Below are 16,600 nucleotides of genomic sequence, written 5' to 3'. Positions count from 1 at the left end.
ATAAAGACAGAAAGCCACAAAATGTTAATTGAAGAGCAAGTGCTCAGACTGGAAGCCTCGACATAAAAACACTGTCAATCCTTCCTCCAATAACACCGACTTCAACAATAACAACCACACCCACACCCACCTATCAGGATCAGTTTGGTGTTGAAGACAAGTTTAAGACAGAAATGCAAAAGGACTAGAATAGCTATAGCAGATTTGAAAAGAAAAAAACAGAGTACTTAAGGCTACATGTAAAGTCACAGTAATCAAGAGTGTGGTGTTGCCAAATGACTAAACCCAAAGATCAGTGCAAGAAGAAAAAGGGCTAGAAATAGTCCCATGCTAGTTTGCACAAACATTATTGAAAAGGACACAGAAATAATTTAATGGAGGAAGGACAATCTTCTAGTAGTTGGTAATATATAGGCCAAATAAATAAAATGAGCCCTGTCCTAAGCCTCATACAAACACTAACTCAAGACATGTTGTAGATTGTATGGTTTTTTTTTTAAAGAATCCTTCAACTTGACAGTCAAAGTAGAGTGGAGAATACTGATTTATTCATAGTTTAAAGGTTTTGCTACATGAAAGACTGTCTTAAGCTACCAAAACAAAGAACCAGTGAGATGGCTCAGCAGGTAAAGTATATGCTGCCCAACCAATCAAGTCTAAACTTAAATTAGATTCCTAGAACCCATGCACAGGTAAAGGAGTCTTCTAGGAACTTGGCTTGCAACCTCCACACATGGCATGTGTATCCATCCAGACAATACTAATGATTCAAAGCTTGTTTTCTCAGATAGGGCTTCAACTATATAGCTTGGCTGTCCTAAAACTCACTGTGTAGACCAGGCTATGCCTGCTGCCCAAGTGCTGGGATTAAAGGCATGTGCCACTATGTCTGGCTAAAAATATTCTTTACAGAGACCAATGCAAGCCACAGATTTGGGGGAAAGCCTGCCTGCCTGTTGTCATGCTCCCAATTATGATGGTCATGGATTCTACCCCTCGCGAACTATGAGCCTCCAAATTAAATGCTTTCTTTTATAAATACCTTTGTCATAGTGATTTGTCATGGCAATAGAAAAGGAAATAGAAAGGAAGTACATGAAAAGATTTAAATATCACCAGACATCAGGGAAATGGATATTAAAATCACGAAGACATGTCACAACATGCCATAGTTCAAAATCAAAATAATAATAATAATACCAAGTACCAACAAGGATGCTAAATAAATGGAATTCTTATATAGTGCTCATAAGAATGCAAAATGATGTCATCATTTTGAAAAAATAGTTTGGTAATGCTTAAAATTTTCAAACATACAGGGCCAGGCATGGTGGCACACACCTTTAAATCCCAGCACTAGGTAAACAGAGGCAAGTGGATCTCTGTGAGTTTGAGGCCAGTCTGGTCTACAAAGAGTTCCAAGACAGCCAGGGCTACACAGAAAAACCCTGTTTTGGAAAAAAAAAACACACAAAAAATCCAAATATTCAATAACTGTATGGGTCACCAATACTACACCTGGATATTTATTACAGAGAAATGAAGACATGCTCATCCAAAATCTGTATACAAATGTTTACAGAACCTGATTCCATAATTGTCTCCAACTGGAAACAATATAAATCACCCTTAAATGGGTTAAAAAAGCATACCCCAAAAAAATGAAGTCATATTCAGCAAAAACAGACGAGACAGCAATAAAAGAAAAGACAGTCTATGGACCCATTTGACAGCCCCGAAAAGACAAATCTGTAGTGATCAGGACAAGTTTAGGAGTTAGAAGGAAAGTAAGATGATACTGCTTTGTGATTAACTGTTTTGCATTTTGATTAACAGTGGTAGTTATACAAATCTATCAATAAATTTGCTAGAATTTTCAAAAGCACAACCTGTTATGGATGTGGGTAAGCTAAAACAGATGCATATCTGAGTAAGAGAAAGTTATCCTAATGATTTAAGACCTTGGGGTAATTTCTGGACAACATAATCAATGAGTGTTAGGATGACTGCTTAAACTTTGGAGATTTTCTCTGTTCTTATGAGCCACTGAAAGGAAGTAATGAGCTGAAGAGTCTTCTTTCACAAATAGAGCTATAAAATCTCTTGCTATGGAGCCACAATGGAAATAACTAGTTTTTTTATTCTTCAATATTCTTTGGGGAAATTGTCCTGATAATTTCATTTTGTATTCAAATAAATTACTGCCATTTTTGCAAATAAAGAAGCTACTAACTCTCATGTATACAGAGCTCTGAAACTGGCAACCTATTTAGTATAATAGTAAACAAGGTAACCACCCTGAAAAAAGGCCCCCATTCTCAACTGTGATTACTAACAGTAATCAGATGATTTTACCCATTTGTCAATACACAACAATATCTACAGTGAATTTCACAGTACAGCTTATTAAACTTTATTAAAAATGTTAAACTGTATATTAAAATGCAATTAAAACCCTCCCCTTTGAAAGATAATATATATTTATTATAGCACTAGCACAAATATAAAGGTGAAAATTAAAATAACCTATAATCTCACTAATGAAGACAATCACTATTAATACTCTGATGTTTTTCTAATTATTTTTTCAGACACACGTCTATATAGATACACAGTATTTTTATCACATAGTTGAATCATCTTTTATTCAATAATTTGTTTCCTTATTTTTCCCCACTAACATTTTCCTGTCTTAAATGTCACAAAATATTGTTTCAGGTGGCTGCACATTGCACTATTCTGTTTATATGTTGTCATTTATTTAGCAATAGTTTATCCTGAGATAGGTAAGTTACATCCAATCTTCACTATTATAAGCAATTACTCATCAATATACTCTTGCATATAAATTTTATTTTTCTTTTTAAAAATTACTGTGTGGGGGGTGGAATATGTGTGTGCACATGCTCCTGTGCATGTATGGAAACTGGAGGAGGAGGAGGTAGGGTGTCCTGCTATATAATTCCTTACCTTCTACCTTTGAAACAGGATCTCTCACTAAGCCCAGAGCTAAGCTAGGCAGCAAGTGAGTCCTAGTGATCCTCTTGGCTCTGCCTCATGGAGCGCTTCAGGCATGCTCATGATGACTTGTGACTTTTTATACTGGTTCTGAACATTAGAACGCAGGCCTCCATGCTTCAGAATAAGTGTTCTTAACCCACTGAGCCATATCCCTAGTTCCAAAGAGTACATTGTTTTTAAAGACAAATTGCCAAAACTGAAAGTGAAGCTCCTAGAACCCACAACTAAAAATTCATAACTCTTTCTTGAATATTGGTCTTTTTCATTGTGTTTGCAATTTTATCAATGGTGCAAAATCAATTCGTACAATAAAATGCCTGATATGTGGGCATTATAAAAGCAATGGTTACAATTATACTATTGGCTTTTGTATTCGTTACCATCACATACTCACAACACCTAATACATAGGTTAGCTAGGTTCATTTAGCAATACCATACATTCAGAGAGCAGAATCTTATTATGAAGCTCAACTCTATGTATGTAGCCCTTCTATTATCATATGGAATGATACAGTAGTTGTCTCCAAGAAAAACACTTGTACACCTGTCTGAATTGGGAACTGAGCTAACTTCTCTGTTCAGAGAAATCCATTTTTACCCGAAAGAGTAACTGATAGAGAAAAACTATGGTTATTCAGACCTAAGTACCTAGCAGACATTTCTTCAAAAATGAACCAACTGAGCCTGTCACTTGGAGGAAAATTAACTGACAGTATTGTTACCAATGATAAAAAAAATTCCCAGTTTTCAATGCATTTCCATTGGAATTTTTATATAGCATCCCAATATTTAAAGGCTTTTATAATGAGGCAGATTAAAAATATGACTTTCAAAAACTGCATTATAAGCTGTGTCAGCATTTGGAAAACATCAGCCACTTACCCAATATTTTCTAAATAACCATTCCCAGTTACAAAATTGTGCTTAGATAAATGATCCAGTCAATGTTTAAGATAGAGTCATGTATTTCAATGTACGATAACACGAAAAGATCAAGGACATGATTTTATATCCAATGTTGTAACTTATAAGAAACTACCAAAAAAGAAAAGAGAAACACTACCTTGGCAGAGAAGCTAGCTAAGTCAGTAGAGCTTTTGCTGTGTAAGCAGAAGTACCCATCTTTGATCCCCAGCACCCATAAAAAGCTGAGCAGAGCGGCATGTTCCTGTAATCTAGCAGTGTGAAGGTGAGCAAAGACACAACATTGGAGCTTGCTGGCCAGCCAGTCTAGCTAGTGAGCTCTGGGTTCACTGAGAGACCCTGTTTTCCAGAAAATAAGGTGAATAAACTAAGGAAGAATACACCCAACACATACCTCTGGCCTACAAATGAATCAGCACACACATACACATATATGAACAGGTATGCATACTTATATGAAAAAAAAATACACACACACACACACACACACACACACACACACACACACACACACACACACACACTCCCCCAAACACTTAGGGGAAAAAAAAACCTTTGGTATAAGATGTGGTGCAATGACCAAAAAATAAAACAAAACAAAACAGTTAATAGAAAGGGCAAGTTAAAATGTGCTTCTTCCCCCACCTACATTCCTGTGTGAAACAAAATTTTCTTTATAAGCCAAAACAGCAAATTACAATAAAAATAAATCAAAAAATATAAAACAATCTCACCATCTTGTTTTTTTCATTTCACCACATTTTTCATTGGAATATAAGACTTTTTGATTTTTCACCTTTTTTTTTTCATAAAACAGGCTCTTTGAGATAGTGCTCATGGCACCAACTGGACTGGATCTTACAATATAGATACCAGACTTGCCTTATTCCCACTGAGATACACTTGCCTCTGCCTCCCAAGTGCTAAGATTAAAAGGGTATGCTTCAAACACCCAGCATTTAAAAACTTTTGTAATTTTTATTTAATATACTTATTGTTACTCATAAGTGATTAATATTTCATTGGTTTTAATTTCAAACAAAATATGAATTCATATAAAATTCACTCCTTAGATTCTTCGGTATTTTAAGAATATATGGAGACCCTAAAGATGAATTTTTTTTATTTTTTGTTTTTTGAGACAGGGTTTCTCTGTGTAACCTTGGTTGTCCTGGACTCATTTTGTAGACCAGGCTGGCCTCGACCTCACAGAGATCCACCTGCCTCTGCCTCCCGAGTGCTGGGATTATAGGCATGTGGCACCACACTCGGCTCAAGATGAAAATTTTTGAGAACTACTGCAGTACACTACTACGAAAGCATTTGTTTTACTAGAAAATCTTCACTGGATCTTTCTAAAGCAGTGGTTCTCAATCATCCTAATGCTGAGAACCTTTAATACAGTTCCTCACGTTGTGGTGACCCCAACCATAACATATTTTCATTGTTATTTCATAACTATAATTTTGCTACTGTTATGAAATGTAATGTAAATATCTGTGTTCTCCAACGATCTTAGGTGACCCCTGTGAAGGGTTGTTCAACCTACAAAGGGGTAGCAACCCACAGTGTGAGAGCCACTGTTCTAAAGGCTCTAGAACATCACTACATCACTAAATGAAAAGTTGTAGTTAAGGGTCTCAACTGTAGTCTGCATGGTCTCTAAACTGTAAGTAAGTATACATATAGACATAAATCCAGAGGAATGTCAGTTTTATTTTAGACTGTAGCTCCATTAGTCCTGGATCCTAAGAATTGGCTAGCAAATCATCCAAATTTTCAGCAGCACCTTCAACAACCAAGGAACCTGAAGCACCTGTACTGTCTGACTGAGACAGACCAATCACCCACTTGGACAATTACATTATGTCACGAAGTAAAAGCAACAGAAAATGCTGAAGGTGCTTTTCAAATCAGGTAAGTTTTAAACCAAGACTTCAAGTTATATCTTGCTTTACACAATGTTGTGTTGATAGTATGGATGTTGATAAGGGTGTGTCTTAAAGCCATCCCTTGCCAAGCACAAAACAAACTAATACCCATTAAAAAAAGTACTCAATTTTCACCATTAATATATATTTTAAAATCTAGGCTTTGAGAATTTTTCTGCCATGCCTTGGAAAATCAATGAATTAATTTTCTCCTAAACAGAAATGAGATCATTCCATTTAATGCAAGACTAGGCCAGCTAGCACCATCTGGAAATTCCTATCAGCAACTTTCTGTTAAGGTCTGATTTCACTTGTGAACCATAATGTACATACAAACCAAATGTGAAAGACAGCCATTGCTTAGAGCGCTCGCTTCCCCTTCTGTTGACATGTACAGCAGAGAACTGATATTTCTACTTTGCTCCTTGATGTCAAAGAGGTCAATGGGTGTGAAAATCTCACTTTTAAAAGGTTAAATGAAATCTGTTCTGGTTCAATTTCTTACTTGACTACAAGATAGTGGCTACTGATGACTGGAGCTGGACTCTAAGTTGAGTTTTCCCTAAATAGACAAGGTTAGATAAATCAAACTGAAGAAAGGAATTCTACTGTTTTGGCACATCCATTTTCTAGGTTTACCCAGTTGTTTTCATATATTTGACAACTGCTATGGCATTTCCTCAGCATTTGCAAAAGCCCCCATTTTCCATACAGATGTCAACTGTATCAGGTGTTGCTGAAAGTCCAAGTTCAACACACATGGGCCAGCCCACTGCTGGCTGGCCATAGTCAGACCTGGCACGGTTTGTAGTGTTTATTCTATGGTTGAACCCCTCCAAATTTGATGCAAATCTCCTGTTCCACAGAATCCTGTTCTAGTTTTGATCCTGCCAAAAATAATTGATGTCATCAGGTTATGATTCAATTAAATAAAAAACTAAAGTAACTACAGTAAAATGTTGATTATTTTAAAAGTCAAGTGGCAAGCTGAATCTAACCCTATTTGATTGCTAGAACTCCTCTGCAAACAACAAACATTAGCCCATAATTAATTTCTTGTATAGAACAGCTATCTGGCCTATTTTAGAGGATGGGATGACCTGCGATTTACTTAGATTTGTACACTAATAAATTTTCTTAGAATGAGATTATACCCAACTATCATCAAAGCTCTGGTAATTAGTTTTACTGTGGGAACACCCCATGAAGTTATAGCAAAATGTAACACTCAGCTCAAAACTAGCTTGCTTGCTTGCTAAGAAACCATGAACCATTGGGCAAATCAAAGCATACCACGTTTCCATCAATGGGCTTGGTGTTAGAATACAGATATGGCTGGGATTCATTTATGCTTAGCTTCCCAATCAAATGGTGTGAAACAAGAAGAAACACAGTTCTCAGGAAGTTCTTTTTGTTTTAATAAGATTTAGGATGAGTTTTTTGGATTCCTAAAGAAATCACCACTCTTTAAGCACGGCTGGACAGCAAGTATTGGGCTGCCCGTGAAGCTGAATTGGTGAGATGGATATCTATTGCTTCTATGTTGCATGCCTTTACTACCACTTGTAATTATGCTGTTAGAGCCTTTACAAAAGAAGCCCAATTTATTCTTTCTAACTGTTCTGCATATATAGAGGTAAGAAATCAACAATAATTCCACTATTGCTCAAAGTTTAAATTATTGTAAACTAATGTATACGTGATACTAGTGCATATTGCAACCTAAAAACTATCAGCCAACATCACCACAGGTAAGAAATGAGAAATTTTGAGGGTTATTGAACACTGAATATTTGCAGGAGAACAGCAGAGAGTTACTGAATGCCACTGCATGGCTCTCAAACAGATCCACTTTACAATATCGTTCCACAGAAACTGGATAAATGAAGGCAATGGCAACGAGTGCCCAGTTGGTAAGTAATACATTTGGTGGGGTCTGAAGTGAGAAGCAGTTTCATCTTGCATTTATCAGAATTATTTACTTAATTTCATAGTGTGGATTCCTTATAAAAAGCATTGTTAGGCACAATAAACACTGTTTTCTCATGATGCTAAATGAGTGCATGTTTTTATGAGCACATAGTTTAACCAATACTCCATTCCGGCATCATTACACTTTTTGATAAAAGCCAATTCCAAGGCAATCTTGGGCTTAAAGTCATTATGCTCGATAGCTGATATTAATACTCTAGGCATAACCTATGCATTCCTCATAAAAGTGGGCCCCAAAGAAATAATAATGTACTTCTGCCACAATAATACACTAAGTAAAACAGAGAAATAAGACAGAAGAAGATACCAAACTAGGTATCTGTTCTCCTGCCTCACACCCCCCACTATCTAGCTAGGCATAGGACTTCTCTAGCAAGACAAGCAAAGCATTATACTTAGGCAGGCTGCTATCATTACAATATCTGTGGGCACTGATTCTCTGTCACATACTTGGCTTGAGAAAACAAATTAAGGCTACTGAAGTGTAGGTGGGCATTACTGAAAGCTCCAGCAAAGAGTAATGTAAAATACAAAAGACAGTAACAAAGGGCTATTTGTCAATGCTTTCAGGATCTTAAATAATGGTAGGCTATGTTAACTTGGTATTATTCTTGTATATCACAAATAAGACTTCTTGTCTGTGTAGTAACAGTATGAAAAAAATAATTTACAGAAAATATTTAAAATAATAATCTTTATTTTTTTGGGCCCTTTGGTTACCAAGCATCAGGGAAAACAAAGGGCTGTGGCAGAGATCACAGATGAGACATACAAGGTATGACCCCTGTCCTTGAAAGACATAATTCAAGAAAATTCTTAGATTATAAAGCCTAGAGCTAATTTCTAAGGGATTACACTACTAATTCTGGCTCTAGCAACTAATCAAGGACTATCACATTGATAGGCAGTACTTACCTGTGTTTTTGTTTTGTTTTGTTTTTTGTTTTTTGGGTGGAGGGGCAGCCCTATCTGGGGTTAGCAAATATCTCAACATTCAAAAATAACAACAAAGAGTTCTGAGAAATGACAGACAGGAAGGCTGGCAAAAACAAAACAAAACAAAACACCACACTTTGCGCTCCTCAAGCACAGTAACACTCCAGAATGAAGAATGGGGAACACATTTGAGTTTACTGTGTCTTTCAGAGGCTCCACCTTTTTAGCCAGTTGGACTCCATGTAGGTATTCTAATGAGGGATTAATGTACACAGTAACTGGTAGGAAATGACCTACCACTCCGTCCAGGTACTAAGAAGTGCTGAATTTCCCACTCATCAGCAAGTCATGAGGGTAGGTTAACATCTCGGTCTCAGATTCGCTTTTTGGACAGTTGAGGGGAACACTTCAAAAATGAAACAGCTAAACAAACTTCCCAGCAGTACTTGACAGAGCTACACCTATTCTTCCCATTTCCAAAGCAGTGGAGAATTAATTACCAGTTCTATGGATCTATTGTAAGTATAATAGACTAAAGAGCTATCACAGACAAATTTATTGTAAAAGCACAATCCCAAGAGTGTCTAGTGGAGGGCCAAAACGATTAACACAAATGCTTTGTCAGATCAAAGATAAAACCTGCACCGCCCAATTGAGGAATGAATTAGAACAGTGGGTTATCTTTCAAATTAACCAGGGCAGTTAGTGAGGAAAATTTCATGAAAGTGTAATTCTTAGCCTTTGTGAATCCACACAGCAGGCATTCTGCCAGCTGACAAGATGATGAAATTTTCATGCTTAAAAAAAGCCCTCTTCATTTCCCAATTTAGATTAGCTAGTGCTTCTCTCTCTCTCTCTCTCTCTCTCTCTCTCTCTCTCTCTCTCTCTCTCTCTCTCTCTCTCTCTCTCTCTCTCTGTGTGTGTGTGTGTGTGTGTGTTTGCGTGTTTGCTTTTCAGGACATAATTTAAGGGAGGACACGTATCAATTTCTCATTCTAGATGTGAATCTCAAAAACCATCCTTAAAAGCTTAGAGATTAATCTGCCTTCTTATGACTAAAAAGAAATATCAGTTCAGTTTTAACAGAGTAACAAACAAAGCTCAAAGCATGAAGTCAATTTTGAATTAAGGTTTTTTATGCTACGCCATTTTTAACATTTCATCAAACTTTGAATTAAAATACAAATATTTTACTTTTTCCTAAGTAAATTAATATATTACTCAAAAATGTGCTTGTTCAGTGTCTCGTACACTTCTATGCATGTGAAAATTTGTATGCTAATGGAAAGGACAATTCCAAGGCTGTATTACTGAATAAAAGGGGTTGGAAAAATGCATTTCCAGCTAAAAGAGTCAGTATTGAAATATATGATGTAGCTTGACTGATTCTGAGATAGATACATTTGTTTAAAATGTTGTATTACATTTACTCAGCCAGTCAGGATTATTTACTCATGACAGAAGAGTAAGTGATGCTTCTTTTTTTCCAAAATGCAAGTGATTTAGAAGGATACTTTGCAGCTCTAATGTTTTTTCTTGGCAATCAATTTCATAGTAATCTATAACTACGTTCTTTGGCAGGTTGCATCGCTTGGTCAAGTGCCGTGTCCCACCTAACTTCTTCAAGTTCTTCCTTTCTAAGAATGACATCTTTTTCTTGGTATACATTGACTTCCCTTGATGTAATTCTAAAACTAAAATAAACATAATGATACTCTTAACTAAAGCCCACAAACAACTGTTTCTATTCAGTGAGTGTTCTTTAAGATTGCAAAATATGAAGTAGGCATTTTGGTAACCTTCTTCAGAGAAAAAGCCATTTCATTTCAGTACTTCAATCTCAGTATCTGCCATTAATGATTAGTGACACTGGAGGCACAGTTAACCAAAGAAACTCAACATCATACCACTCTGCTGGCAAAAGTTGCATTATGTCTGGAAAAAAGAGAAAATAGAACTGTCTCTCGCTGACTTTTAAAGTATACTGTTTATATACATACAAGCTCATCTTGAAACTATGAAAAGAAATGATGGAGTTGCTTTTCTCCCACCCAGTCACTTATGATTATGGTCAGAAAGCAGAAAAGTTTCTAATTTTGAGGACCAGCAGTTCTATCAATCCTTAATCATTTGGCTATTTAGACCAGACATATCTTAGAAAAGTCAATCAAGTGGACAGTAGAGTGAGGAAAAACTTTCACTTGCTTGTTACAGAGAAAGTTGGTGGACAAGACAAAGCAAGTGCTCCAACAACTTCATTGTAAATACCTGGTCTCTAAAAGCAAATTATTTGGCTTAAAAATTGCTTTTGTGACTATGGCCACTACCACCATTACTATCACCGCTACCACCCCCCCCCCCAACACGCAAACTATTACATTACAAATTCATCATTGAGTTTGGGAACATTCTAATTATATGGATTGTTTTTCTTGCTATTCTCAACTTAGTCAAAACAGATAGCTCCTTTTTACAGAAGGAACTAGATTCACTGCCTTTAGCATTAACATTTCCACGGTGAAGCTTTAGATAGACTAAACACAGATGGAAAAGTCAGGATTCTTCCCAAGATACGAGAATCATGCTTTGCTCAATGAGGCTTGTAAATGAGAAGCTGAATAGTTTTGATTTGGGTTCTTCATGCTAAATAAAAGTCTAATATTTCATGAGCCAAACGTTTCATGGACTGTAGAATGTGACCCCACAGATAACCTTTATTTCCATCCAGCTCTTCATTAAGTACAGCACAGCTTTATTCACTAAAACTTTGCAGAGTTTCCCAAAATGTAGTAATAATTATTATTTTTTTAAAACCCCAAGCAAATCTACTTCTTTTTTAAAACATAAATACAAATTATTCCATGCCAAACCACAATGGGACTTTGTGTTCTCATTTTTCATCTTACTGATCTAATATCCACTTTTATATAGTTGTATTTCTATATGAAACATGTTTCAAAGTACTTCACATGTTTTTCAAAGACGAAAACGCTATGTTATGTCTTAATTAACAAGAAGATAGAAAGTATAGAATATTAAAGTCATGGTCTGACTTAATAGTACCTGAACATTTTTGAAATGCCTTATCAACAAATACTTTTGTTTTGTTTTGTTTTTAGAAAAATGGTTTCTCTGTGTAGCTCAACACAGCTTTTAAAAAAATGTATAGAGAATTTTTTTAAGTGACAGAAAAATGTGTTTAGATGACAAATGACACACAAAGAAAACTGAGAAATGTTCAGTCTTTTTAAATTTTAATTTTTAAAGAGAAAAAAATCTATTCATCTGAACTGTGTTAAGAAAACAAAACAAAAAACAGAATAAAAGCAAAAACAGCTTACTTATTCTTCTGGGATTTTATTGTACATATATAAAAATTGAGATACTTAAATTTCAAACTGCACTTCAATTTAGAAGATGTTTCTTTTTTTTTTCTTCATAAATTGGCTCAGAATGTCATGTAAACACAAAGTACTGGGTAGTGATCAACCTAGTAAAATTATTACCCATGACATTATGACTCTACTTGCCAGAGAAAGGCAATATTGGTATTTTTCCATGTCCAGCCAAAGATCTGAGTGACCATTTAATTTAGTTGGCTAGACAATGATAAAATAAAAATAAAATCCCTGAATACATATTCATTTTTCTTGAAATCAAACTTTCAATCTTTAAAATACTCTTAGGTAATGAAAGCCGAATGGCATGTATGAGAAAAATCAAATTGTCTGGCATACTACTAGACTACAATTTCATGCTATGGACAGGTGGGGTGGCTTAGTGGGTAAAGGCCTTGCCACTCAGCCTGATGACCTGAGTCTGATCCTCTGGAACCAAGTCGATGGAAAGAGAACCAACTCCCTCAACCATCTAGCCTCCATACAGGTATCACCTTGCACCACCACCGTTCCACCCTACATACAAATAAATAAGCAAATGTAAACAAATTTTAAGTTACAGTCTATGACATTTTATTAATAGTATTTTACTACGAATTTTCTCCAAGTGTCTTCAACTTGCATCAAAAACTCTAACAATTATTAAACCTCAATAAATTGAGTGTGTGCAGTCTTATTACAGATACTTACATCATAGTACTTTTTAATGCAGCGTCTAATGTCCATGGTCAATTTGTTGCTCAGCTGTACCACAAAAGTCAGCGGTGAAGCCTTACAATCAATATTACTGCAACGATACAAGCTGGGCTCCATATCAATTCCCTATAGAAGCCAGAACAAACAAGTAAGTTATTACCAAAAAGTATGTTATACTTAAAACTTTTTTTCTGGGTGTACAATACTTTTATGGGTGAGTTTTTGAACTCTACTTTATCCACTACTTATGGCTTAAGAGCCCCTTTAGAAGTACATGGCATCTATTCCTTTGCTATCATCACAATTTAGTACAAAGTCAAGGGGAAAACCATGAACACACTACTTTACACTCCATATAAGAGAGGCTTTACATATAAGGTCATTTGCCCTTTGAAAATCTCAGGGAACTCATGTGACCAAAATTAAGCATTCATCTTTAAAGATACTGATCAAAAATTTTAATTTGCGTTCATTCCAAACGTGAAGATAAAGCAAGAGCCCTTATATGACATTAGTGGCTGTTATTGCATCAACTGAATTTTAGGCAGAAAAATCTAAAACTTAAAAGTATTATACTACAAAAGCAATAAAGCAACCACCAGATTGGCAAATCTAAAATTTCCGTGCTTTAAAAAAAATTGAAATATATTTGGGAAATGATACTTTAAGAGAAGTAAAAATTTGGAAGAGTAACTATTAACAGTTGGAGAAACATTTTATTGTGTCATGGTTTGTTTTAAACAAAGACAAAACAAATATAAGATACAGGAAAACTGTTGGGGTTTCTGGAACATTTGTTTTCCTTCTGGATACTTAAACATCTTGGTTGGTTTCCTGCTCCAATCTGGTGCATAACCCTCCCTACCCAACGAGCTAAGCAATTCCAGGTGGAAGAGATTTCAAAGCTTGACACTGGCTCTTCCACAGTTAGCCCATCTGCAAGTCGTCAAGCCTCCAAGCAATTAACTATCTTATTTACAGCTGTAATGAAGCAAAACTCAAGGATTTAGCAAGTATTGCTGATCTGTGTCTGCCTCTTCCTTGCACTTGCTTCCAAAACCTGCTTTGTTTTGATTCAAAAAATGCAAAACATCTGCTGTTTGTCCAAATTAACTTAAAATAATTACTTTTAATTTAGATAAAGGGTGTATTTTCTTTCAGTTTCAAGGTTTCAGAGTTCTGCCTACTCATTTGCCAATGGCTAGAACACTTATAACACTGCACTGAAATAAAGTGAATTGGCCAAGTTTCAAGTTCTGATCCAAGGTCAATGATACATTTTTGGCAGTACTTCTTGACAGGAATTTCTCCTTGTGATTTTTTTTTTTTAAGCGTCTGATATGGAAAGGCCACAAAAATGATAATAAAGAGTATCTTCGTAATAAGGAGGCATGGTGCACAAGTAAAGACAAACAAAAACTTCCCTAAACACCTAATTCTTCTTAACATGATTTAAGATAAAGGCAAGTCTTTACCTCTGTAATATAAGTGAAGGTTGGTAATAGGGAAATACAGGCTACTAATTAAGAAGTTCCAGTAAAATATTTCTGAGATAATTAGAATTTTTAAGAGAGTCCATTTTAAAACTAAGATCAAGCGCTCTAGAAAGACAAAGACAATTACTAAAGCGCATTCAATTAAGCATTTCTTAGCAGAAATGAAGTTCTGAAAGGAAAACTCATGTAGCTAAAATTCTTTAAAGACATAAATGAAACATCTATTACCTTTATATAACCTAAAGCTAAGGAAGGGCACTCTGTACTAGTTCCCAAATTAAATGAAAGACGAAAAGAGAAAGCAACAACTAACCGAGCCTTCAAAGACATTATCGTAAATATTTTCAACTCCACATGTAGGACAAAAGCATTTGAATTTTTCACAGTCTTTGTATTTCTCTTCATCAGTCAGTTGTGCTGGACCACCAAGGAGAGCATCATTCTCTTCATCATTGTGATACTGATGAACTCTAAATTGAGTGGAGTCAAGCCCTATCAAGCAGAAGAAAAACAAATTTAAGAGTATTTACCCAAAACAAACTATCTCCAAAGTAAATTCTCACAAAAGAATGGCTTCCAAGTTCATAGACACATAAGTAAAAACCACTGGAACTCAAGATCGTGTGAAGAAATGATTCCTCTGTGTATAAGAGAATATGAAGCAAACAAGTAGTTCTAATACCACAATGTAGATACATGTTCCCGGACATGCAGGCTCTAAAGCACTTCGTAGGATTTTCCCCCAGTTACACTAAAAACTCAAATAATTATACCCTGTTATTAAGAAATACTCTTAAAGTGCAACCATTAAAACTGAAAATAGAACAGAAATCCCACTAAAGAAAATAGGTTCGCTGCCATTACAACTTCTTCAAATGCAGACACAACTGCAAACCTTGATTTCAATGCAGTGGTCGATTTCAGCTTGGCTCAATAGTTAACAGCATGTTATGCTGCAATCTAATTCAGTGGTTATAATTCAGTAGCAGCAACTGAGACAAAGTACAACATCATTTTGTGTGTGTGTGTCTGAAATTCATAAACATAAAGCATGTACAAAACGATGGATCTACATATTCCATAGGTCCACACACATGCAACAGCCTTGAAGCCAAGCACAATTTCTATATTTCATTTGAAACAACACAATAAATTAAGGCATAGTTCATACTATCTCATTTCCACATGCTATTTAAAGAAACAAAACAGCTTTACCAATTTATTTTTCCCCTGTTCAAACCCTATCAGGCAAATTTCACTACTTGAATTTATATTTAAACCTCAGGTCCTATATTTTCTTTGGTCAATCAAGTGACACATAGTAAATATAAACTTCTTGAGGCAAACAATTTTCGAGTAGCAAGGTGGCAAACAAAGAACAAGTGACTGTGATGTGGAGTCTCACCTACAAAAATGGAAGTGTCAACAGCCATACAGTTTTGAACTTCAAATGAGGTAATACAAGGATAAGCCTAGTTCAGTGGTGCTCACCAAATATTAAGTACCTAATAAAATCATACTTGAATACAACAGAAATGGACACCACTTATTTCAGACTATATTCACATGAAACACCTGTTTATGCTACTCACAAAGTTAATAGCTATGCTTCATAGAAATTAAAGTATTTCCTAATATGACAGCATATAGGAAATTCTTTAAATATTTTTTTTCAGAATAATCCAGACAATAAGTGATATAAATTACTGTGACACATGGCATCCGGCCCATGCCAAGACTATCTTCTTTAGATTATAAGTTATATGCCTCCTAGAAAAAAAATAGACAAACTATGGGGAATATATGCCCTCATATTTAAAGTTAAAGAGGACAGAGGAACTGAATGTGAGAAACTACATTCAAGTGTGAGGTTATGCTACTAATTCATTAATCTCTAGTTGTGAATACAAGAGGATATTCACAGAATGTGTGGTTTCTGCAGTTATGAGAAAGTACTTCTAACTTTTCTGACTGTATAATTATTAATCAATTTCCAGTGCTAATTTTAACTTTAGAGGAGGAGTAGGGGCAGGAGTTTTCTAAACAAAGTCCAAAACAAAGGAACACAACTATGCTGGATTGTACATATACACAACTGACCAGGGGCTGGCAGTCCCGTCGCCCTGCTCTACCAGCCTTGGTTCACTTGGCACACCTGAGTACATGGAGGAGCACTGGTTGCCTGCCTGCCTGCCTGCCTACTA

General features: G+C 35.6%; 1 protein-coding gene across 5 annotated transcripts in view; it reads right to left on the bottom strand.

Annotated features, from left to right (window-relative positions):
* The window catches only part of POLA1 (DNA polymerase alpha 1, catalytic subunit), a 308,989-nt gene that overhangs the window by 143,401 nt on the left and 148,988 nt on the right, over nt 1-16,600 (bottom strand). For all 5 annotated transcript variants that reach the window (XR_014780622.1, XM_084789335.1, XM_084789337.1 and 2 more), the window contains 2 exons: nt 14,710-14,888; nt 12,895-13,026 (listed from right to left, as the gene is read on the bottom strand). Coding sequence is in view for 4 of the 5 variants with exons in the window: in XM_084789335.1 (XP_084645461.1) it covers nt 12,895-13,026; nt 14,710-14,888 (311 nt within the window). In the remaining variant the exon portion in view is untranslated. The remainder of the gene's footprint in view (nt 1-12,894; nt 13,027-14,709; nt 14,889-16,600) is intronic.

The sequence above is a fragment of the Acomys minous genome, assembly GCF_964271855.1.
Source record: "Acomys minous genome assembly, chromosome: 7".
NCBI classification, from domain to species: Eukaryota; Metazoa; Chordata; class Mammalia; order Rodentia; family Muridae; genus Acomys; species Acomys minous.
This window is presented reverse-complemented; position numbering and strand designations above follow the sequence as displayed.